We start from the raw sequence: 24017 nt of genomic DNA, 5'->3' as shown, positions 1-24017 counted from the left end.
AGCAGAGCTTAGGCCAGTATCAGCAAGACATTCCCAAGAAACAGCCTTTGCCAGAGTTTGAACAGTTCCAGTATGTCTATTTCTACCCCAGAAAAGGTGGAACCATAATCGGACAATGTTTCCTTCCCAGCAAGAAAAGGGACTAGGATTCTTAACCTCCTGTTTACATGGCACTGCTGGGACAGTATATTAGTTTATTATGAATCATACCTTTACCACTTATTAAGTTAATCTCGCCCTCGTCCTGAATCACACATGGATCCATTAAGCTACCACAAGGAGTAGACCCAAACATCTACAGCAAGATTGTATTACAGAAAATCCGTTTGGGTTTTTTAAAGGAAACTCCATAAGAATGAGCTCATCTCTACGTCTTTCAGGACACAAATGCTCAAAGATCAGTTACACAAGAGGCCTGTGCACTCCCAGGCCTCCCATTGCACCAGGACGTGGTTCAAGGGGGCTCCAAGCTGGCCTAACAGTAAAATGCTTCAGACGGGGTCAGATCTTCCCGTACATCTATACCGCACATAGCGCAACGGGCCGTCATCCTGATCTGAGCACATGGGAACTGCCATAATACAAACTGATGGCAAACAATGCTGAAAGGCACCTTACCGCACGGAGAAACAGGACACCCAAAAGAGGAAGTCACTTATCTTCCATTTTTTGGGTCTTTTTTTTTTTTTTTTAAAGCTGCGAGTTAAACCTCACCCCACTTCTGCCCCCAAAACGCAAGCCCTTCTCCTCTTCCTACCATCCGTGACCTGCTCAATGTACAGTCTGTCTCAGGATCAGCCCTGAATTTCAGTTTCCAAGGCCTTGATACTCAGCTGGAGTTGGAAACTAAGGAACGAGGCAAAAAATGTGTGTGTGGCGGGGGGAGGCTGCTCCCTTCACAGGCCACTGTGAAGGAGAGGCTGTCTTAAAGGTCAATTGCTGGTAGCACTTACAGTACTGTATTTATCGCTAGTCCTAGCCAACAGGCAGAGGAGGGCCACCCAGCATGCTAGTATCTGTGCTCCTACACAGTGGTGCTTTTGTAACGTTGCCAGTGCTACCATTCCAACCGCCACTGAGGAGGGTAACTCTAATCAGTTTCATGGTGCTGGTGGGGTTTCCATACAGCATCGGCTCATCGAACGCAGGGTGGGAGGAGATCTGCAGGATTCACCAACTTGAGTGACTGATCGCAAACACCATATTTTCCACTTTAAAACACGTTTCCATTTGGAAAGAGATAAAAAAAGGGTTTATATACAATATGGTCTCTCCAAATCACTTTACTTTCCCTACACTGCCTCTACCCACGTAGCACTTGGGAAGACACAGATTACCGCCACACAAAAGTGAGTTCCCCATAACACAAGAACCCTATTTGGGCAGCACTGGGTCTAACCATGGTAAATATTGATCGTTAATAGGAGTGTGTTTACTTAAATGAAGCAGAGAGTATGACAGTCCAGTTACACAGTTCCTATGAAATAGTTATACACCTGCTAAAATCAATTTTTTCCACTTATTAAGTAAAACCAATGCCAAGTTTCAGCCCAGTGAGTTTTTATAGCAGAGTTTAAACCCTGGACAACAAAGGCTTATAATGGAAATTCTACTGCAGTGGCACTACCAGTCATTGCAACAACTTTTCCTTCTTTTGTCTCAATGACAGAAGTTGTTCTTGCCATTTGCTGTTGCAGTCAAAAGCCTGAAACAGTTACTTCTTCTTAATTATCTTAGGGTGCTGCTGGAGCAAGCCAAACAAATGGGAGGGGAGGGGGGCAAAGAGCTTTCAATTTCATTTCATGTGAATCCAAATGCTGACCACTAGTACATTTTGGGAGGGATAAAACATGAATTTTCTATCCACTACTCACAGCAATTTCATTTTTATCAGTTTCTCCATTGCCCTACCCAGCAGGAGGAAGAGTATGATTTCTTGGCCTTGACACTTTTTGACAAGAAGCATGTATATTTCCATTAAGAATAAAAAAAAAAAAAAAAAAGAGTCTTGAAGCACAGATAAGAACTGACCCATGCCCTTCAGGTAAGCAAACAATTTAAGCTCTTGTTCCTGCTACTAGTACATAACCGGAGACCTTATGTTGTTCCACGCTGTTTTCACACCTCAGTATTTTCCAACACACAAAGCATCATCCAATTCCTAAATAGACATACTTTTAAAAAAAAAAAAAAAAGTGCAATTCTCGTTCCTCGTTCAGTCATGAAGCATAATAACCAAAATAACTACGAGCATAAGACAACACATTCACAGCTATTTATGTTCTCATTAAGAGAAGAGAGATCAGAACCTCTCTATCGCCTCCAGTTCTGGATTAATACATAGCAGAATTTGCATGTCCACTAGCAGTTGCTCAATGAGAATTTTGTAAATTCACTGAAGCTAGAGTTCACACTTGAACATTCCCAGCTTGGGGGTAAGTTATACTTAGGTCTGGTAGACTCAAATCAAGCTATCTCCTTTGATTCTTTGAAATTAAGGAAATTAGTTAGGGAAGTGGATTAGACTGAAGAATTTATGGATCTAAAGGTAGAGGAGGCCTGGGATTACTTTAAATCAAAGCTGCAGAAGCTATCGGAAGCCTGTATCCCAAGAAAGGGGAAAAAATTCATAGGAAGGAGTTGTCGACCAAGCTGGATGAGCAAGCATCTTAGAGAGGTGATTAAGAAGAAGCAGAAAGCATACAGGGAGTGGAAGATGGGAGGGATCAGCAAGGAAAGCTACCCAATTGAGGTCAGAACATGTAGGGATAAAGTGAGACGGGCTAAAAGTCGAGTAGAGTTGGACCTTGCAAAGGGAATTAAAACCAATAGTAAAAGGTTCTATAGCCATATAAATAAGAAGAAAACTAAGAAAGAAGAAGTGGGGCTGCTTAACACTGAGGATGGAGTTGAGGTTAAAGATAATCTAGGCATGGCCCAATATCTAAACAAATACTTTGACTCAGTCTTTAATAAGGCAAAAGAGGATCTTAGGGATAATGGTAGCATGACAAATGGGAATGAGGATATAGAGGTAGATATTACCATATCTGAGGTAGAAGCGAAACTGAAACAGCTTAATGGGACTAAATCGGGGGGCCCAGATAATCTTCATCCAAGAATATTAAAGGAATTGGCACCTGAAATTGCAAGCCCATTAGCAAGCATTTTTAATGAATCTGTAAACTCAGGAGTAGTACCGAATGATTGAAGAAATGCTAATATAATTCCTATTTTTAAGAAAGGAAAAAAAAGTGATCCGGGTAACTACAGGCCAGTTAGTTTGACATCTGTAGTATGCAAGGTCCTGGAAAAAATTTTGAAGGAGAAATTAGTTAAGGACATTGAAGTCAATGGTAAATGGGACAAAATACAACATGGTTTTACAAAAGGTAGATCGTGCCAAGCTAACCTAATCTCCTTTTTTGAAAAGGGTAACAGATTTTTTAGATAAAGGAAATGCAATGGATCTAATTTACCTAGATTTCAATAAGGCATTTGATACCGTGCCACATGGGGAATTATTAGTTAAATTGGAGAAGATGGGGATCAATATGAACATCAAAAGGTGGATAAGGAATTGGTTAAAGGGGAGACTGCAACGGGTCCTACTGAAAGGCGAACTGTCAGGTTGGAGGGAGGTTACCAGTGGAGTTCCTCAGGGATCGGTTTGGGGACCAATCTTTTTTAATCTTTTTATTACTGACCTTGGCACAAAAAGTGGGAGTGTGCTAATAAAGTTTGCAGATGATACAAAGCTGGGAGGTATTGCCAATTCGGAGAAGGATCGGGATATTATACAGGAGGATCTGGATGACCTTGTAAACTGGAGTAATAGTAATAGGATGAAATTTAATAGTGAGAAGTGTAAGGTTATGCATTTAGGGATTAATAACAAGAATGTTAGTTATAAATTGGGGACGCATCAATTAGAAGTAACGGAAGAGGAGAAGGACCTTGGAGTATTGGTTGATCATAGGATGACTATGAGCTGCCAATGTGATATGGCTGTGAAAAAAGCTAATGCGGTTTTGGGATACATCAGGAGAGGCATTTCCAGTAGGGATAAGGAGGTTTTAGTACCGTTATACAAGGCACTGGTGAGACCTCACCTAGAATACTGTGTGCAGTTCTGGTCTCCCATGTTTAAAAAGGATGAATTCAAACTGGAGCAGGTACAGAGAAGGGCTACTAGGATGATCCGAGGAATGGAAAACTTGTCTTATGAAAGGAGACTTAAGGAGCTTGGCTTGTTTAGCCTAACTAAAAGAAGGTTGAGGGGAGATATGATTGCTCTCTATAAATATATCAGAGGGATAAATACAGGAGAGGGAGAGGAATTATTTCAGCTCAGCACCAATGTGGACACAAGAACAAATGGGTATAAACTGGCCACCAGGAAGTTTAGACTTGAAATCAGACGAAGGTTTTTAACCATCAGAGGAGTGAAGTTTTGGAATAGCCTTCCAAGGGAAGCAGTGGGGGCAAAAGATCTATCTGGTTTTAAGATTCGACTTGATAAGTTTATGGAGGAGATGGTATGATGGGATAATGGGATTTTGGTAAGTAATTGATCTTTAAATATTCAGGGTAAATAGGCCAAATCCCCTGAGATGGGATATTAGATGGGTGGGATCTGAGTTACCCAGGAAAGAATTTTCTGTAGTATCTGGCTGGTGAATCTTGCCCATGTGCTCAGGGTTTAGCTGATTGTCATATTTGGGGTCGGGAAGGAATTTTCCTCCAGGGCAGATGGGAGAGGCCCTGGAGGTTTTTTGCCTTCCTCTGTAGCATGGGGCATGGTTGACTTGAGGGAGGCTTCTCTGCTCCTTGAAGTCTTTGAACCATGATTTAAGGACTTCAATAGCTCAGACATGGGTGAGGTTTTTCATAGGAGTGGGTGGGTGAGATTCTGTGGCCTGCACTGTGCAGGAGGTCGGACTAGATGATCAGAATGGTCCCTTCTGACCTTAGTATCTATGAATCTATGATTCACTGATCCATACCATTTATTTATCTATTTAACTTTAAAAAGAAGGGTTCTCATGTTTCATTTGTTTTTCTATATGTGAATTGCTCACGATATCAGAACAGAATCTCAATTTTAAAAAAAAGTACAGCAGAGCTTAGCGTGTGTTTTCTGTGATTAAACTGTTCTGTCTCAGACAGCGTAAGCTGTCCAGTTGTTTCCAGGTATTACGAAAGGCCAAAAAACAGGCCTATGTCAAAATGCAACTGAAATCAATAAACCATTCTGCTCAGAAGGAAAAAAAACAAAACAAATGTGAATCAAATCCCAAGAAAATTGATTTCATACCACAAAACTCCTATTTTAAACTACCCAGTAGCCTCCCTAACCACCAGTCCAAAGGCAACATGCAGCAAAATTTACATTGTGTGGCTGTACACCCAGACATCTGGAGCAAAGACTTGCTCTTTAAAATAAAAACCCTTAAAATGGTTCTGGAAGGGGTGCGCGCGCACACACACACACAAATGTGAGCCAAACCACTGTCTGAGGCAGAACAGCTTAATCACAGAAAACACACATTAAGCTCTGCTGTACATGCCTACCAATAGTATTGGCGGACACACACACGGTTAACGCTTGTTGCGTGCTAGAGAATGAAGGGCCTATATAAAAAGAATCAGAATGAGGAATTTTGTCCGTTTTTGCCCCTGATAAATCTGCATTCCAGTCTGTCAGTTATCTTGTTATCCCCAGAGCTGCTGAAGTGTCTCTGGCTGTAACTAAGCATGACTCCTACTTTGGGTAATGGAAATAAAATATGTGTGCTGAGCCTATTCAGAGTTCCTGTCCTCAAACTCAAAAACCACAGTCGAAAAATATCCCAGGGTAGCACAAGGGAACTTATACAATACACGGGAGAAGCCAGCTCAACGCATTTCACTCAGGTAGTTAACGGTTCGTGGTAAAAGTACAGGAAAGGATAACTCGGAGCAGTCAACAAAAGGCTGCCCAGTGCGAAAGGTTAGCCGAACAGGAGTTTTTAGTGTATATACAAAATGTCGTCTCAAATTCACAGGTCCAATTTACCTGACAGCTCCTCACCAGCACATATTTTGAAGTGGCATTATAAAATTAAACAAAGCTATCATTCACAGGAAACTCTGCCTCAAGTACAAATTATAGTGTTGTTAAGTTTATCTGGCAATGCCTGGCCTTTAAGTGCTGTATAATTATTCCTAAATCTTTCAGGAAAGAGTGTGAATATTTTAAAGCTATAATTCACTAACAAGGAGGAAATCTCATTTATCCTTTAGTGCATATTTTGCTCTTCAGAAATTAACCTTTACTCGCCAGAACTGTTTTTTTCAGTTTCCTGTTAGGTTTTCACTCTTGCAGAAAAGCTATAAAGACAAGAAATTAATGATCATACTCTCATGTCTAAAATGCTTTGAACACTGGACACTCTGTTTCCAGACACATGAGACAGCTTGAGCAACTTACATACAGCATTATAGGAACTGATACGGCAACAGATAAGACGTAAAGTATAAAAACAGTCCCACCTCCACTCAGGCAGTATTGGCAGCTCTCCTGGTAGCTACCTTGAGTTTCAGATCACTGAAAAGGCTGGCTGTTCTGGTAAGCCAGGATGTGTGTGTGATGACATCTGCTTTATAATAGAAAAGGAGCCTTTAAAGAAGTAGAGGAATGAGTTCAACTTATTAGCTATATCCCTGCAAGGTCACTGCATGTATCCGTTCTGTCGGACTCTTTGAAAAAGTATTAGGATTTCCGTGGGAGCTCCCCCATGGGAAACAGCCTGCAGGATCAGGGTCTGTATTAGGAGAGAATATTCTCCTTGTTTGGCAGCTTCGCGTCCTGTGCAGGGTTCTCACCACCCCATGAAGGATTTCACAAATCACTCCTAATATTCACCAATTAGCTTGCTTTAGGCTCAGGTTATGAATGACCAAAGAGACAATTAGTGCTCTCCATTACCCCGTTTAGATACAGAGTCACTGAACCGGAGTGACTCCGGATGCCCAGTGTGGAAGCACACCATTTCCCCTGGGTCAACAAAGCAGATTTTGGGCCAAAGATTCTATATAATTGTTAAAGTCTCCTTCCCCACCAGTGGATTTCTGCTGTCCCTTATGTTTGCAATTCCTTTCCTTAATTGATCAGCGTTCTCAGGAATGGGCAGATGGCCAGAGTCAGCAGCAGAACAAGATACCACACTAATACTCCATAGGATCTCTGTGCTTCTCAGATTTCAACTCTGCATTCAACTCTGTCATTATTAGATTGTTCAGAACCAAATGGGACTCTGCTTAAAGCACTCAACCCAGAGAGAAAAATGGAACACGTCTGGGAGGCCCCGAACTCGCATTGTGCTCTGTAGAAGCGGAGCTTATTGCAGGCTTGGGACCTGGGTTACTAACTTTTTATGAAACATTAACAGAATTGCGGACAGTAAGTTTCTTACATAAGAAAGGAGAGAGACTGCGGCAGACAAGGCAAGAGAGTAGAGTTGAAGCAACAGATAAGGTACATTTTAGATAGACAAAGTGTTCAAAAGAAAAAAAAACCCCATTCCCTTTAATAGTTGAGCTACCACAGGCAGCAGGTTGTTCCAAATATATTTATAAAAGATCATTTGATGCCAAAGGAAGGAAGATGCATGGCTGCTGTGATTCAGGCCAGCAGTCATTTAAAAACTGACATTTAAGTACTTCCAGTGTTGCATCTGCTTTTCCAGCAACATACATTATGTTAGCTGCCGCCACCACCACACCACAAGTGATTCATCCCACCCCGAGGCACAGTACAGAGCACCTTGATAAGACTCTCACTCACTGATACTAGCTTACTGGCATTTTGAAAACCTTGCAAGAGAAAGAAATAAAACTGGAGTTAAAAATCTCATCTTCCCAACCCCCTGCAACTCTGCACTTCTCTTAGCTTCAAATCATAAAGGCCTTTTAGGATTTAAAACAGTGGTAGGGGGGAAAAGCTAGTGTTAAAAGGGTTTTCACTTACCATCATTTTGTTGCTATTCTTAGCCTCTAAACATTAGTTATGAAGAAACCTATCTTTCCACAGTATCACTCCAGATACTGTAAAGTGAGTGAGTTATTAAATAAAATAATAAATGAGCTATTTTAGATTTTTATCCTATCCCTGTCTAAACTAAGCGCCATTATTGTTTACACTTTCTGGCTGCAGGTTACAAATCGTAACCTATAGCATAAAACCACCATTCAAAATTCTTCAGATACAGCGAGCACACAAGTACTATATCAAGGCCAAGCTGTAAAAGCTAGTCCAGCAGTCACAATGTACATTAACTGTCAAAGATTAGTGTTTCTGAAACTGTGGATCTCAGCAATGGTACCAGACTGTCCTCCTACATGCTGATGAAATTTGTGAGTGGATTTCCTCACGATTGACAGAAGCTAAAACCGAGTTTATTATAAAGGGATTAAAACTGCACTGAAAAATTATGCAAAATGGATTTAACTCTAAATTCCATATAACTCACTATTATTCTCTGCAATTATACCTGGGTCTTGCAGAAATTGCTTAAAGTAGTGCTTCGCTACCTTTCCAGACTACTGTACCCCTTTCAGGAGTCTAAAGCCCAAGCCCTGCCGTCCAGGGCTGACGCAAGTCATTTAGTTTCATGGGGCACCCTGCTTGCCACCCTCTAATGCCGGCCCTGCTCTTGCAACACCCCTAAATCCATCTCACGACCCCTAGGTTGAGAAACACTAATCTATATGAGTTGACGTATCCCCTGGAAGATCTCTGTACCCCTAGGGGTTTGCACATCACTGGTCGAGAACCACTGGCTTAAAACAATATCAAACTCATTTCCTCTCCCCCAGTTAAAAGTTTTGAACTTTTAGCCAGGATTTTTTGGGAGTTAGGGAGGGAGGTTAAGACTCAAAAGCACTTATAGATTGTCCGACCAGCAAGCAAAAAGTAACATCCTTTCACTTGAGACACCAAAGTTCCAGAGCAGAGAGAGGAGATGGGAGTATGCAGAACTCAATCAACAAATGATTGCGCTAAGGGAAAGTGATTTCATTATGAGAGCGATTGTAAGTAAACCAGAATTGTTATGTAAATAGAACTGAATCATTCCTGGAAATGCTGCTGGAGCATTTATTTTTCCACTGGGCAAAAAAGAAGAAAAATGTAGGGTCTTATGGTGCCAACAATTTTATATCAGAACCAATACTCTAATCAATGGGGAGTTCAGATTAAGGAAAAATAAATAAAAATCAATGGCATACAGTGCTTACTCCTCTCCTGCATGTTGGTTTCTGCCTGTTTCATACACCATGAGTTTCTTCTCTCTTCCCTTCCTAACACGGATCCCCTCAGGATTCCAGTGTTAGCTGGTTGAGATGAACTTGAAGTGGAGTGGTGCCCAGTGGTGCCAAGTAACCCTACAATTTGCCCAGTCTACAGTAGGATTTTAAAACTAATAGCTACCACATTTTAAAATCACACCTTTCACCCTAGTGTGGACAGGTCCTTGGCTGCTCCAGCCCTGCCCCATTCAATCATTACCTTCTTTGGAGGCAAATGGCGATGAAACAAGTAACAAATTAAGGACAGCCATCTCCAACAAAATAAACCCAAAGGAGGAAAACCCTTGGAGATCTGAAATGGTGGCTCCATTTACCCAAACCCCTAGATTAAGTTGCTTTTCTTTGCTCATTGGCTGCTTTTATCCTTATTCCTACCTTCCACATACAAACACGCTCCCCTCCTTGTCTATTGTCCCCACCTTTGTGGCAGTCTGCATTTGGGCCAGGAAGAGCTCCAGGAAACCCACACTACTCACACAGACTTTCTGCAGCACCCATTGGGGCATATGGACTTTATGAAGTTCACAAAAACGCACTTAAGTCTAACACAAAACACCACACACTGAAATCCAAGGAAGAGAGTAGGCCAGTCTGAGGTGCATGGTCAAGCCACTGAGGAGATGATAAACTTAAAAACAAAAACTGAAGATCTATATTAAACCCACTATAGCTCCCAAATCTTCTCTGACAGGCCTCAAATTTGCCAGAACAAATCTACTCCAGGTAGCGATCTTAAGGGACTATTCTGATCACGTTGTGTGGTCACCAATTCCTGCATCAAGGCCAATAACTCGTGATCGAACTAAAACATTTCCAATGGACTGGTGTGGTTTAGGTGAAGATAGGTGGGGCTCAAGGTTGGATTTATAAGGGGAAGCTCGTGTCCATGTGAGAATTGTGCAGAGACTAGCATCTCCGCATTTGTTACAACTTGCTCAAAAGGCCCTCAATGCAACCATCATGGTTCCCCACAAGGAAAGGGCCCTATGAGAGAACACAGAGTACTTTACTTTTCTCAGTCAGGACGATGAATGACAAAGTATGACGGGGTGTGTGCCCCACACAGGCCCTGATGGGGTTAATGTGGGCCTGAGGCGTCAGTTGTGATACCTGGCTGCACCTGGAGGGAGTGCCAGGTTTAACTGAACATAAAGCCCAGCTGAGCAGCAGCTGGCTGGTTATCATAAAGAGAGATAAGGTGCGGGAGGGAATATCCTTTTTTTTTTTTTAGACCAACTTCTGCTGGTGAAAGAGACAAGCTCGCGAGCTACACAGACATCATCTTCTGGTGACCTCTGAGCTCCGGGGAGCTCAAAAGTTCACCTCACCCACCTTGTCTCGCTAATATCCTAGGATCAACACGGCTGAAGCAACATTGCAAACGACCTATTATACAGGCAGGAAGTTTGTAGCAGAAGAGGGACACAGGGAAGAATCTGCAGTCACTTTCTGGGAACAGAGAGGTGATGAGCAGTAAACCCAGGACAGCGGGGAGGGGAGAGTAAGGCCTGGGATCCTAGCCCTGAAAGAAGGGTCAACCCAGAGAAGCGGTGGGTAGGAAATCCTGAGAAAGGCTAAGTAGGAAGAAGCCCAGAGTAGGACTTTGGAGACCTAGGCAGCTGGTTACAGGAGCCCTGGGCTGGAATTCAGTGTAAAGGGAGAGTCTGGGGTTCCCCTACCAGCCACTGGGAAAGTGGCATAAAGCCCCCTGACCAAAGGGCACAAGGACATGCCAAGAGGGTGCCTAGATCATGGGTCCCAGAGTTGATGCTAAAGACCTGTTGTAAAGGCATTAGACTGTTATGTCAAACTTTGTTACCCCAACAGGGAAGGACATAAATATTGCAACCTGGCTGGAGGGCCAAGTTACGGAAGAGAGACCTGGCCACAATGAGACATTCCCGCAGTGAGTGAAGCCCTCTACACAGAGTTTTTTTCTGATCTTACAGTCCCTTCCCTTCAATGAGCTTCCCATAGCTGTCTTGCACAGTGACAATTCCCCTAAAGATGGCCTGTGTTTGTAGACTGGAACAATTGGCTCAAAACAAATTCAGTGTTCTTCTTGTATGAAATTTAGGCTTAACCTCAGACAGACCTTGGGGGGGGGGGGGCGCAAATCTCTGCAGTTGCCAAAATATATACTGTACACACACACACACACACACACACACACACTAAGACAAAAGGCACTGTTGTCGTGACCACTTTACTGTACATTTTAGTGTGTGTTTGCAGTTTATGAAGAATTATTTTGTAACAAGTTCACAACTGCTCCAGTCTCCCTGACTGAATAACTTCTCACCTTCTTTGTTGTATTGGAATGGCCCAAGACAACACAAAGTGTTGAAGAGTTTGCATTTATAACTGCAGGAGGGGAAACACCAGTATCTTTAATTTACCAAATGGCCAAATTTATAGCCAAATTTAGCTCCTTTTAACAATGCTCATTTTGAGTGGAGTGCATCTACTTACTCTTTAATCTTTTATGGATAAAGCCTCCTTTTAAAAAAAAGTATTCCTAGTAAAAAGACTATTTCTGGCCAATTGGTTATAAAGACATTCAAATAAGATTCCCATGTTTTTAGGAGGACTAGTAACTTCATTCCAGGCAGTAAACCCTGACATGGTCTGTATGTTCCAAAAATGCTGAATCGAACGAGGTTCAACCATTTAAAAAAAAAAAAAAAAGCAAGCCCACAAAACAGTATAAAGAAGTGAAACATTCATATTGAAATCCATGTAATCTTTTAAAATGCCATTATTAGAACCCGCAGCATCAGCTGAGCATGATTTGCAACCTCCCATCGTGACCTGGAATGTGGAATTTTCTATACCAATTTGTCGAAACCACCAAGTAAAGATTCCAACTTATACTTTTGTAAAGTTAGATTCCTTGGCTAGCAAATCCCTTAAACTCCTAGGGTACGTGGAGCTGGGGGGATTGCTGCTTTGTTAGGAGAACATTAAATCCATTCCATTTAAACACACACGACAAATAACTGCCATTTGAAACTACGGAAAGTAGAGTGGTGCCTCTAGCTGTCTTTGGACCTTTGTTTTAGATGCCTTTTTATTTTTGGCTCCATAAAAAAATCCTGTCGTCTTATCCCCCTTGCAAAACACTGCCATCAATCCAAGTTCTCACCCATGCTCAGCCGTTTGCACACTATGTTCAATAGTGTCTATTCCCATACCATTCTGGAAGGGAAGAAGCTTGAATACTTGCTACAGTGAGCTCTCCCATGTGCAATAATCCACAGGCAAAGTATCTGGGGTGCCCATTACATGGAGGACAAGCAGCACTACTCTTCTCTATGTACACATGTAATTAGCACTCACTCTGTTCTTGTTCTTTCACTAATGGAGCAATAACCCACCCTTGGACCTGCCTACTTTCAGAACAGCTCCAGTGTATATAAATTTCCCCACTGTATTTTCCACCGAATGCATCCGATGAAGTGAGCTGTAGCTCACGGAAGTTTATACTCTATTAAATTTGTTAGTCTCTAAAGTGCCACAAGTACTCCTTTTCTTTTTTGCGAATACAGACTAACACGGCTGCTACTCTGAAACCTAGTGTATGTCAGGTCATTAAGGTGTATTCAGTGGGACATCACTAATTTCCCCCACACAAAAAACATGCATACATCATGTTTTGGAGGCTAAAAGAAAACCAGATGTGCCACTGTTCCTACAGAATCAGACACACAGAGACGTTACAGAACTGTGTGAAGACAATACTGGCGGGGCACAAAGGTGTTTTGATGGGATAAGTCAGCGTAGTGGAACAAGCAGACATTTGATTTCACCTCCATTCAAAAGAATTGGTAAAGTATTTATGGACCAAATTTTCATTAGTAGGTGCATCAGTTTTTGAGGGCACAGACACACCAGGAACAGCCTGATTTTTATAAAGTGTGACTCAGTACTTTCTGCAAAATCAGGTCCCTTTCAGTTATTTCAAGTTGGGCACTCAAAATCATTCATCGCTTTTGAAAATTTAGGTCAACATTTCTGGAAGAGCAATACACCATGAGGAGTTAAATACAGTACTTACTATATTCACTAACTCAACAGTGACCTTTAGAAGAAAACAGCTATTGGTTACTGTGGTTCTTTAGAAATTCAATTACCAAAGCCAATTTCCTATGAATATACGAAAAACCAACAGCATTAAAATGAACATGCAATGTTGACAATATGGAGTCTCACAGACTTTTCGCTTTCTGAACACTTCAGGGTATTCTCTATAAAAAGAATCCTTAGTTCCACAAACTACTAGAAAATATTTTACACGTTTTGTCATTGTTTGCACCCATCTGCATTTGCTTAAAAAACAGACAATTCTCATTTTCTCAACTGGTCAACGTGAAGAGAAATACTTCCTCAAAATGTTTCATTCTGGAGCAACTTCTTTTGTCTGAACGCATTCCCTTATCTAAAGTGATAAAGCGCACATTCAAGAAAGTCAAAGTCAGTTACTATGAACACAAATACGATTTATTCTTTCTGGTTTGCAAATTCAACAGTTGATAAAATTTCTATAAAAAGGTGCACTGTCAAGGTTGAAGGGACGTATTTTGCTCACCTAAAAAAAAAAAAAAAGCTGAAGTATTTCATTTCCTACACCCTTCTTGAGTCCAGAAAAATCTGTTTCACTTTGAAGAGTTAGGCATCAAAATATTGTTTTTATAGTAAAATCAGTATTGGGGAATCCTAAAAAATACATCATATACACGCTCACAATATATATTTAAAGAGATGCAAGCATGCTGCCATCTCCACAATTACACAATACTCAGACAGTGCATTCCTTCTCGCTTCTTTTAAATGTAGAGCTAGAGAAGTCCTTTGAGGGCATCTGGTCCATTCTCCAGCCAGTGCAGGATAGTTCCCTAATTTACTCTCATACTCTGCTTTTTCCAGTCTAGCTTTAAGATTCTCAGGCATTGGGATTTTCCCATTTCTCTTGGGGGACTCCAATTACATAGATCTCACTGTGAAGCCTCGCTATTTAACCTAATTTCACCCCTTCCTCCTTGTTATACTCCATCCTGCTTGGGGCCTTTTGTGGCTAGTGCTTATGGTGCCATGCAGGCACGAAAACCCCATCCCACCCACCTGTGCAAAGGCTGCTCACAATACAGACGTAAATGCGCCGATTACAGTGAACTGCACAGCGTCGTCTCCCAGGCAATGGGCTGAATGCCACAAGGGAACCTGGCAAAGTACAATGGATATTTTAGGAATTTGGGTAAGAAAAAGAAAAAAAATAACAGAGGGGAGTTACCTTCATAATCCCAAGAAAAAAGCACAAAGAATGTGAAAAATGTTGAGAGATCATTACCCCTACTGACTAACATTAACAAAATCATCGAAGTCCTCATAAAAGAAGTTCTCTATCCAACTGTACCTATTTGAGTTCTTTTCTCTGTACCCAAGGAAGTGGGGCTTATTAACATAGCCGTCGTCCCTTTTGCTCAAGCAAATGTCATTGCTTGTGAAAGGTGCTGGGTTAACAAATGTTAGACAGAGAAGTTATGTATTAAAATCACAGTTAAGATGTTAAGGTTCAGAGCCACTGTGATCATCTAGATGGACTTCCTGCGTCACACAAGTCAGAGAACACCACCCTGAGATTCCTGCCTCTAACCCAACAACTTGCAACTGAACTAGAGTCTCTCTTTTAGAAAGCCATCCAAGCTCTATTTGAAGACACCAAGTGATGGAGAATTGAACGCATCCCTCCATAATCCATTCCAGTTACCTGACTGTGCAAAGGGTGTATTTAGTTTCCATTTGCACTGTATTGGGAACAGGCATCCCTAAGTTACTCTGCCCTCAAGGAATGAGAAGGTAGCTTAGTCCCACGTCCCTTCAAACCTTGGCTTCTCTACCCATCCTACTGCTGACCAAGGTATCAACTGTAAAGTCCATTTTTTCCTCCATGTAAACTCCAGTGTGCTATGGAAACCAACAACTCATTTTATATGAGCTGTACTCCAGAAAATTACCAAACACCTACTAACCACAGGTGGAGATGCACATCCAACCAGAGGTCTATTAGGGCAATGCCAAAGTTGCTGGGAAAGAGAAAGGCCTTGGGATTCTTATCAGGCTGAGCCCCTGGGCTCTGCTATGGGACCCTATCTTTTGTATTAACCTTGAAGCCCCTTCCCCGATCTAGCTGCAGGAAGGGAGGAGAACCTCTCACCTGCCATTCTGAACCCTAAAACCTACTGGCTGCTATGACTGGTATAGTAGAGGGAAGTGGGTCTCCCACAACTCGAACACCAGCCTCCCGGCTGCTGTGTGGGATGGAGGTCTCTGCTATTGTGCAACCCCCACCCCCCCAGCTTTTTTTTGGTGAGAAAGAGGGGGTGCTTCTCTCAAGAGTATTTCCAGCATTGCCATCTGCTGCTGCTCATGCAATGACAGTCTTGTGTTGACTTCAGTTCCCATCTTCAGTTATAAAGAATAAGCCACCAAAAATGCAATGTGTTTCACATGCAGCCACTGTGAATTTGAAATTGCAATGCAAAGCACCACTTCTGTCCTCAACCGCCCAAGAAGCACCCCTTCCTTCCATTGGTGCACACAAGCAGAATCCCAAGGCTACCTGCAAACCTGCTTCTGCCGTAATATGCCGGGTGCTTAGCCACTGCCCTGGCCTTGTTCTAGTTCACTTTTAGTGGAGGATAAAAAAGCCTCTCGACATATGAAAGCCACAGAAAGTCTCCCTGAAATTACAAGACAATATTAAAAAACACTGTTAGTGTAGATGAGGCCTCATGCACCATGTCATTCAGTCTTAACCAAAGCTACATATCTAAGGACACATCTAATCATTTCAGGCAATTTTAACAACAAATAATAATTTGACTATAAATTGCATGGAATGTAATAACTGCTTATTCTGGCACAAGAAACAGTACTTTCTACAAAGTGCCTGCCAAGGAAAATGATACTCCCACTCTGACTGGACCATTGCAAGCAGTCCCTGTGAACCACACTCTTAACATTGCAGTTTGCGAAGGCACACACTGTTGCAGTCTAACAAAACATTGCTCCAAAAACTTGAAATGGAGAAAGTACAGTTCAATGCGAACAATGGTCAGAGAAATTAGTCATGTTGTATCAATGACTTCCTAAAATTAAAAAAGTGAAGAGCAGAAGAGTTTTACATCCAGACCTGATAACAGGGGTCAGGGAAAAGAGAACATCTTATTAAAAATATATATATTTTCCATCACAGCACTGATACGCTTCTTGGGACAAGCCTGATCACCCCCACCCCAACCACAAGCAGTGACTCACCCTGGGAGCAAGAACCTCTCCTTAGTCTAATGCGATGCCATACTAACCAATAGCAATCATCTAGAACCACACGGATTCAATACTGAACGATACTTTCAGCGTCTGAATTTAGAGATTTTGCAACTTTATATGTAAAGAAGTTTCAGAAACTGTCAATTCTGTCAGTATCAAAGGGAGAGTCCTAATCCCACAATTACTGGGGTGTCCAGTAACAGAATAGATGTTTTACATATTACTCCTACCATAAGCTTCAAGCAACACTGTTGGGGCGACAGGTGAGATCTGGAATAGGGTGTTAAAAATCTCATTGATACAATTCCACAGAGCAAAGCCATCTGCAGAGGGAATTTTGGAATGCCTCCATAAATATTTTTGTGTCACATTTTGTTACATCTAAAGGAGGTACTTAACATAAAAAGAAAAGTTCCATATATTCCAGTCTACAGGTATCAGACAGCTTTTACCAAGCACTAAGCAAATATGAATTGGTCAGCTGCACAACTTCTACAAGTATTACTTCATATTACCTGCTGAAAGGAAATGACCATTTAATTAGCAAGAAAGATTACACTATGTTCATAGATAATAACCTGCCATTTATAGATACTGTAATTAGGTTCTAAACTTGGTCTAAACCAATTTTAGATCCAACTTCTAGGTAAATACAAACAAGCAATAGCCAGTGAATATTAATATAATGTAGAATAAGATGCTGCAGATAAAAAAAAAGGGAAAAATTGTCTGGTAGAATTTGACTGTTTTAGTTAGAAGACATGGAGAAAAAGAGCAATTAAGCAAGCGTTCCTAGTTCTCCCATGGGACATAAATACGGTGAGAATATATACATCAGGTATGACACGCTACTAAGTTAGAGAATCATTTTATATGCATGTCTATTAAGAATGAGAGTTTCACGTGCTTTATTAGACAGAATTATACTAATTTAATATCTGCTAACTGTTCATCCTTAATTTTAACAATTGCTGAAAGTGCAAATTAGGCGCTCAGCCAGATGAGCGGAGAACAATATCAAACCACCAAAATAAACCTATACAAACCTCACAATCCAATCTCTGGTTTCAGAGTAGCAGCCGGGTTAGTCTGTGTTCGCAAAAAGAAAAGGAGGACTTGTGGCACCTTAGAGACTAACAAATTTATTTGAGCATAAGCTTTCGTGAGCTACAGCTCACTTCATCTTTTCATGTTCTCTGTGTATATAAATCTCCCCAGTGTATTTTCCTCTGAATGCATCCGATGAAGTGAGCTGTAGCTCACGAAAGCTTATGCTCAAATAAATTTGTTAGTCTCCTGTTCTTTTAATCCAATCTCTGTTTCATTCCTCCAAGGCACCTATTAGTGGTGGGCAACCTGTGGCCCGCAGGCCACATGCAGCTCATCAGGGTAATCTGATTGTGGGCCATGAGACATTTTGCTGACGTTGACCGTCTGCAGGGACGGCCCCCACCGCAGCTCCCAATGGCTGAGGTTCCTCGCTCCCGGCCAATGGGAGCTGCAGGATGCAGCAGCCAGCACGTCCCTGTGGCCCGCGCCACTTCCCGCCACTGGGAGCTGCGGAGGGCCGTGCCTGGGGACAGTCAATGTCAGCAAAATGACTCACGTCCCACCATCAGATTGCCCTCATGGGCCGCAGGCTGCCCACCACTGACCTAAGGCATCCTGAAACTGGGTGTAGAATTCACTCCATCAGAAACTCAACGCAGAAGTTCTTTAAGGCCCCAGTCCTGCAGCTGACTGAGTCCCTGAGCCCCCAGGGGCTCTGCACCCACGTAGTTGGGTTGTTGTTGGGTGTGGTGTTTTTAAGATTCAGGGCCTAAGAGTTTTCTGGTTTAAGCTCCCACTGTAGAGATGGCACGACCAAAAAAAAAAAAAAAATACCACACACACATGCCACAACTTTCAGGAAACATTTCAGAAGCTTTGTCTATGCTACTACAGCAAGAAGTTTGCAAGTGACTGAAGAATCAAGCAAAATCTAATTGTCAAACTGATAAAAATACACCTATCTGATTGCAATAATAAAAATTCAGCATGGCACTAAACTGCCCTATTTCTGTGCTTTGTAAACCACCACCCCAACATCACAGTCCCAAAATTTTGCTCCCCGAAGCACACCTTTTTAAATCCCTTCCTCCACGTACATGTTTTAGTGACTTGTTACATTCTGGCAGACACTCTGAGTAGTCTTCATAAATGCCTCAATGGTATACAGGTTAAAAGATTTATATATAAAAATTATTCTGTTGCTGAAACTTGGTTCTTGCCATGTAGCCAAGATTTTGCATACGGCATTTTCAATTCCCTTTCTTTACTACACTTATGAGTGATGAAAACATGCACCTTGTACATTCTAAAGCAAGCAAATTAATATCAGGGGCTTGCCAAAGTAACTTACTCGTAAAGAGTTACAAAAAATTAAAACAACTTGCCCCCATCTGAAAGCGTAACAAGTAGTCTCTAAGATGACTGCAACCTCTATTTTTACCCACTGTGTTCATACGAGAGCGCTCCGCATCACATTCACTATTTTCCATGTAATTATCACCTGGGCCCAATCCTACATCAGATCCATGCAGACAGATCCTTAACCAGCATGGAGACCTAGTGAAGTTGTAGTGGATGGAGCTCCAAGGGGTCATATAAAGATATGTTTGTGTGGCTCTGACTTCAAGGTTGGGACCTCAGTTTACCCTGTTTGTGTGGGAAGTTGAAACAGCAACAGGGGAGAGAGAATGGGGGGGGGTTTAAATCTGAAGATTAGGCAGGTGTAGTATCTAAAACTAGTTTTAACTTTAAAACTAACTGGATTTTAACGTGTATTGTCCCTTTAAGGCACTACAGTATTCACAGACAACTCATTAAAAAATGTTGTAAAAGATTCTTGGTTGCCTCCTTTAAATAAGCTTAGCTTTAAGAGGACATCTATGGTTTAAGTTTCCAAGACTTGCCGCTTTGCGAATAAGGCCTGATGCCGTGATTTCATTTATCTTTGGGAAGACAGGGACATAACCTAATTAACACTTTTGATGAGTAAACTGAACAAGGCCACCCTCTTTTTGTTAAATAATCTCGTGTGATTATCACATTTCTCTGACATCTTGTTTTGAAAGCACAGGGTCAAGCTGACAGCCCCGTTAGGACCTCAAATGGAAGTCCTGTCTGCATGGTGTACTCCTGATACCCTCCAAAGCACATCAAATCATCTTAATTATGATACAGAAATGAAGACGAGGTCAAATCCTCAAGATACAGTGGCTTCTGGGAAGCCTGCGCAAACGCTTAGTGTTACACTGACCCAAGTGCTGATCTTAAATCAACACAACCTTATTTTGTGCAAGCCATTTTGAAAAGCACAGGGAGTGGGGCGATAGCAGCGTATTTTAACTCAAAGCATGAGGGTGTTTCTCATTAAACCATTTCTTGAAGAAGCAAAAAGACCCATGATTTGATTCCAACAGCTGTATGCTAAATGCATCTCACGACGCTGACAACAGAAAAGTACAACTGACTGAATTCATTTGAGTTTGTGTCAGCGAAGAGGATAATGTATGCATATTTGAAGGGCACAGCAATGGTAAAGATTACCCCTGTTTCTATATTAGCAGTCTAAAGGTATTTACTTGGGTCTGTCTGTGTTGTGACAGTGTCCTAGACTCAAATGAATGCCTCTAACTCTCCACATTTTTGAGCCGTTCAGTCATGCATTTTTGTTATTGTTGAAAGTAGTGCGAAATTGCAGCACATGAGCTGGAGTCTTTGGTGGTCTACCAAGGATTCCAGCTAAAAAAGCACTTCCTTTGTTCCTCAGGAGAATGCAGTCCAGTAGGTCATTCAAAAGGGGAAATAAAAGCAGCAGCCCTGGGAGGGAGATGAAGGATGAAACAAAAAGAATAAAATGTTTTGGGTGTGAGCACATTAACTACCATTTCCTACTGCTGGCTACTAACAACACTCCTGTCCCCTGGACGGGCAAGTATTTGGGAACCAATGTGCAAAATTGTTTCTCAAGATGTCATTTTTCAAAAAAGGACAGTCTGACTTGATATGCTGTCACTGAAACCTTAGTCTATATAGTGAAGAGAAACATTTCTTGCATATTGATTTGTTTTAAGGACTTCTGCCTACACAAAACAACACAGGTACATTCACTGCCAGCAGTTGAGCAACAATTCATGTTTTTCTCGTGAAGAGAAGTCAAGGATTCAAAATCCACCCTGTTGACATCATGTACCTCGAACAGAATCGCCTCTTTGAAGTGTGAGAATGAGACACAAACTTAAAGACAACAACACTGTTTATAAATGCATCTAGGGTAAAAATGCATTCGCTGCTTTCCAGGGTAAATCTTGGCTAACTCCACTTTTGCTGGGGGAGGGGCTGAAAACGGCCTTCAGGACTAAGTAATTACTAAATCGTTGCAACACCAGCACCTATCTGAGTTTGCTAAAAGAAAGACAGCTTAAGGGCAAACAGCGCCCAATCGGTTGTGTACAAATCATTTGGTAACTGCGAAGGTAGAGCAAAGTGACATAATGTGGGAAAAGAGGACTGGATCAGTCACATTTAAAAAAGTCATCTTGCTGTCTAACAAACAGCTTGCTCTCTTTGCTAGTCCAAGTCCCCAGAGAACTTCATTGACTAGAGGAAACTGTGACTACTAAGTAAAAATAGTGGAATTTAGCATTCTCTGGGCACAAAATCCCACTCCATTATTTCCTTCTGAAACCACTCCAGGGACTCTGAAACCACTGAAGTCTTCATTTCTTTTCTCTCCTCCATCCTCACCACGGTTAAACTGGGAAAGGCTCTCACTAACTTCAAGGATGTGTAGTTCTCAAAACTCCTGGAACCTTTCTTAAACCTGTTGCTCTGTCAGAACCAAGATTAAGGATTTTCTGGAGCACTTCAGAGTCAAGAACCCAAACCCAGTGTGGACTGGGCATGGTTTCACGGCATCAATTATTGCAGATTTCATCCATAAATTCATCCTCACAATTTGCTTTAAATCATGCAGTAAGGTGGGGGGGGGGGGGGAAAGAGATTTGGAAATTCCTCACAAAATATCCCGGCGCAAAAAAGTCTTCGCAAATACCCCCGCCCAGGAAAAGGGCTCTCTCTAAACACCTCAAGTGCAAAGACGTGAGCAGGACTAGCCTTTCCTCATTTGCATGACCATCTCCAAACAAAGATTAAGATTTCCTGCAATCCGTCTTTTCAAATGCCCGTAATTGCGTGTGCAATTAACCCGAAGGTCAGGAGAAAAATCTTTCAAAATACCTTCCTGAATTCTGTCCACATTCTTCAAGCTTTTTCCACTGGCTGGTTTTCACTCAGCTTTCAACCCACTCCGCAGGCAGAGAAGCCCCCCCCAGCCCCCTTCGCTTTTTTCCCTCTTTCCTGGCGTGGGTTTCCCTACCTTTGCAGAGTGCAATTATAACCACACCGTTTAGAGCTACCAACTCCTTTGCCACCGCCGGGTATTTCCTGAATGCACAGAGCTGGGGCCTGATTATGCCCCTTAGACCCCCCCCCCCAGCGATTTAAGAACATGAAGGGGAGGCGGGGAGACCCTGCACGCTCCTAAGTAACTTTCTCGCCGCACCGCTCTCCGCGCGGGGGGAGGCGAAGCCTGCCCGGGAGCCTCCCCGCGCCGCTCGGCGGCTCACTGGGAGCGCTCCTGAGCCAGGGCCGAGGAACCCAGAGCCGAGAGGAGCCCGGCCCGGGCTGACAAAGGGAAGGAGCCCGGAGCCACCACGGGAACGGCCCGGAGCCCGGCTGCGGGCGTCCCCCACCGCGCATCGCTGCGACCCCCGCGCAAATCCCCCGGACCCCGGCTGCGGGCGTCCCCCACCGCGCATCGCTGCGACCCCCGCGCAAATCCCCCGGACCCCGGCTGCGGGCGTCCCCCACCGCGCATCGCTGCGACCCCCGCGCAAATCCCCCGGACCCCGGCTGCGGGCGTCCCCCACCGCGCATCGCTGCGACCCCCGTGCAACCCCCCCCCCGCCTTACCATTGATCTCGTGGCTGGGCGCATCGCTCTGGCTGAAGCCCTGGGCGACGTAGAGCCGCCGGACTTCGGAGCAGTTTTTGGACTTGAGCTCGGCGGCCAGCAGCAGCAGCGGCAGGCTGCAGGCGGCGACCGTGCACAGGAGCGGGGGCAGCGGGCAGGCGCTCCGCCGGGGCATGGTGGAGCGGGAGCCGGCCCGGGAGCAAGAGGCGGGGGCAGCAGCGGGGCGCGCTCCGGGCCCGGCGCTCGCTGGCTCACTGACCGGCCCGGCGTGCGGCGGCGCTGGCGCGGGGAGAAGCTGGGGCCGGGCGGGAGGTGGGGAGAGGGGAGGGCGCGCAGGGCTGGGACCGGCCCCCAGGAAAATCAGGAGCCGGGATCGCCCGCCTGGCAGGGCGGAGCCGGAGCCGGAGCCGGAGCCGGCCCAGGGCTGTCCCCTCCCACTGCCTGGGGAAGGCTGCTCCCTACCTGGCCCGGCCCCCGGGAGAGGAGCCTGCCCGCGGCGTGACTCCGGAGTAGCGGGGGGGGGGACTTGGGCAGCTGCCCCTGCGCTGCGCGGGGCTCCCCCGGCCCGAGTTTCAGGCTCCGGCTTGAGGCGGGGGCAGAACCCGAACCCGAACCCCAGCCCCAGAGCAAAATCCCGGATTGCTGGAGGAGGGGCAGAGCCCCAGGGGGACCTGGAGCTGGGGCCCAGCCCCATCTCGTGGATCCAGCCTGGACCACCGGGCCTGGGCCCCCGCCAGCTTTGGATCCGGACCAGGGCGTCTCAGCTCTGGCCTGGCTCCGGGCAAGGTGGAGCTGGCCCAGCTCCTTGGATCCAAACTCTCTCAAGCCTGGGGGAGGTTCACACCCGGCCTCAGGCCCAGCTCTCACTCTAACACACCCCAAAACCTAAAGCAAAGTTGCAAGCTTTGAGGTGGAAAATGCTGGTTTTCTACCTCGAACCCTAAATTAGCTCAGCCCTACTTGAAGGCTGGACCAGGAGCACTGCCAGGCTGGAGAACCTCAGCAAGCCCAGTTGCCTGCTTGCCTTGTGAAAAGTTTCTCAAGACTACTTAAAACTGGCTTTATTAGCAGGGACCCTCCTCGGCTGGGGAGGTGGAACTGGGCTCTAACCATTGACACCCACTGCTTGGACATTCCACCCCTCCAGGGGCAGTTCATGTCCGTGTAGTTGCTGCTTGCTTTTATTTACTAAAAGAAACCTAAAATGTTTCATGCTACTGCAAAGATCATGTGACATATAAGGGTCTCAACTTAAAAAAGTGTGGACACGCTGGTGTTGTTCAAAGGTAACACTCTGGTTACAGCAAAGGCTAAAATAT

At 43.8% G+C, this 24017-nt stretch overlaps 1 protein-coding gene across 1 annotated transcript in view; it reads right to left on the bottom strand.

The window, feature by feature from the left end:
* GPC4 (glypican 4) overlaps window positions 1–23407 on the bottom strand; it is a 111829-nt gene extending 88422 nt beyond the window's left edge. The window contains exon 1 of the mRNA XM_038417495.2: window positions 22699–23407. Coding sequence (XP_038273423.2) covers window positions 22699–23392 — 694 coding nt within the window. The 5' untranslated portion in view covers window positions 23393–23407. The remainder of the gene's footprint in view (window positions 1–22698) is intronic.
* Between the last annotated feature and the right edge of the window lie 610 nt (window positions 23408–24017).

This window comes from Dermochelys coriacea, chromosome 9, assembly GCF_009764565.3.
Source record: "Dermochelys coriacea isolate rDerCor1 chromosome 9, rDerCor1.pri.v4, whole genome shotgun sequence".
Classification (NCBI taxonomy): domain Eukaryota; kingdom Metazoa; phylum Chordata; order Testudines; family Dermochelyidae; genus Dermochelys; species Dermochelys coriacea.
The sequence above is the reverse complement of the archived record's forward strand: the minus strand, read 5'-3'. Positions and strand labels throughout refer to the sequence as shown.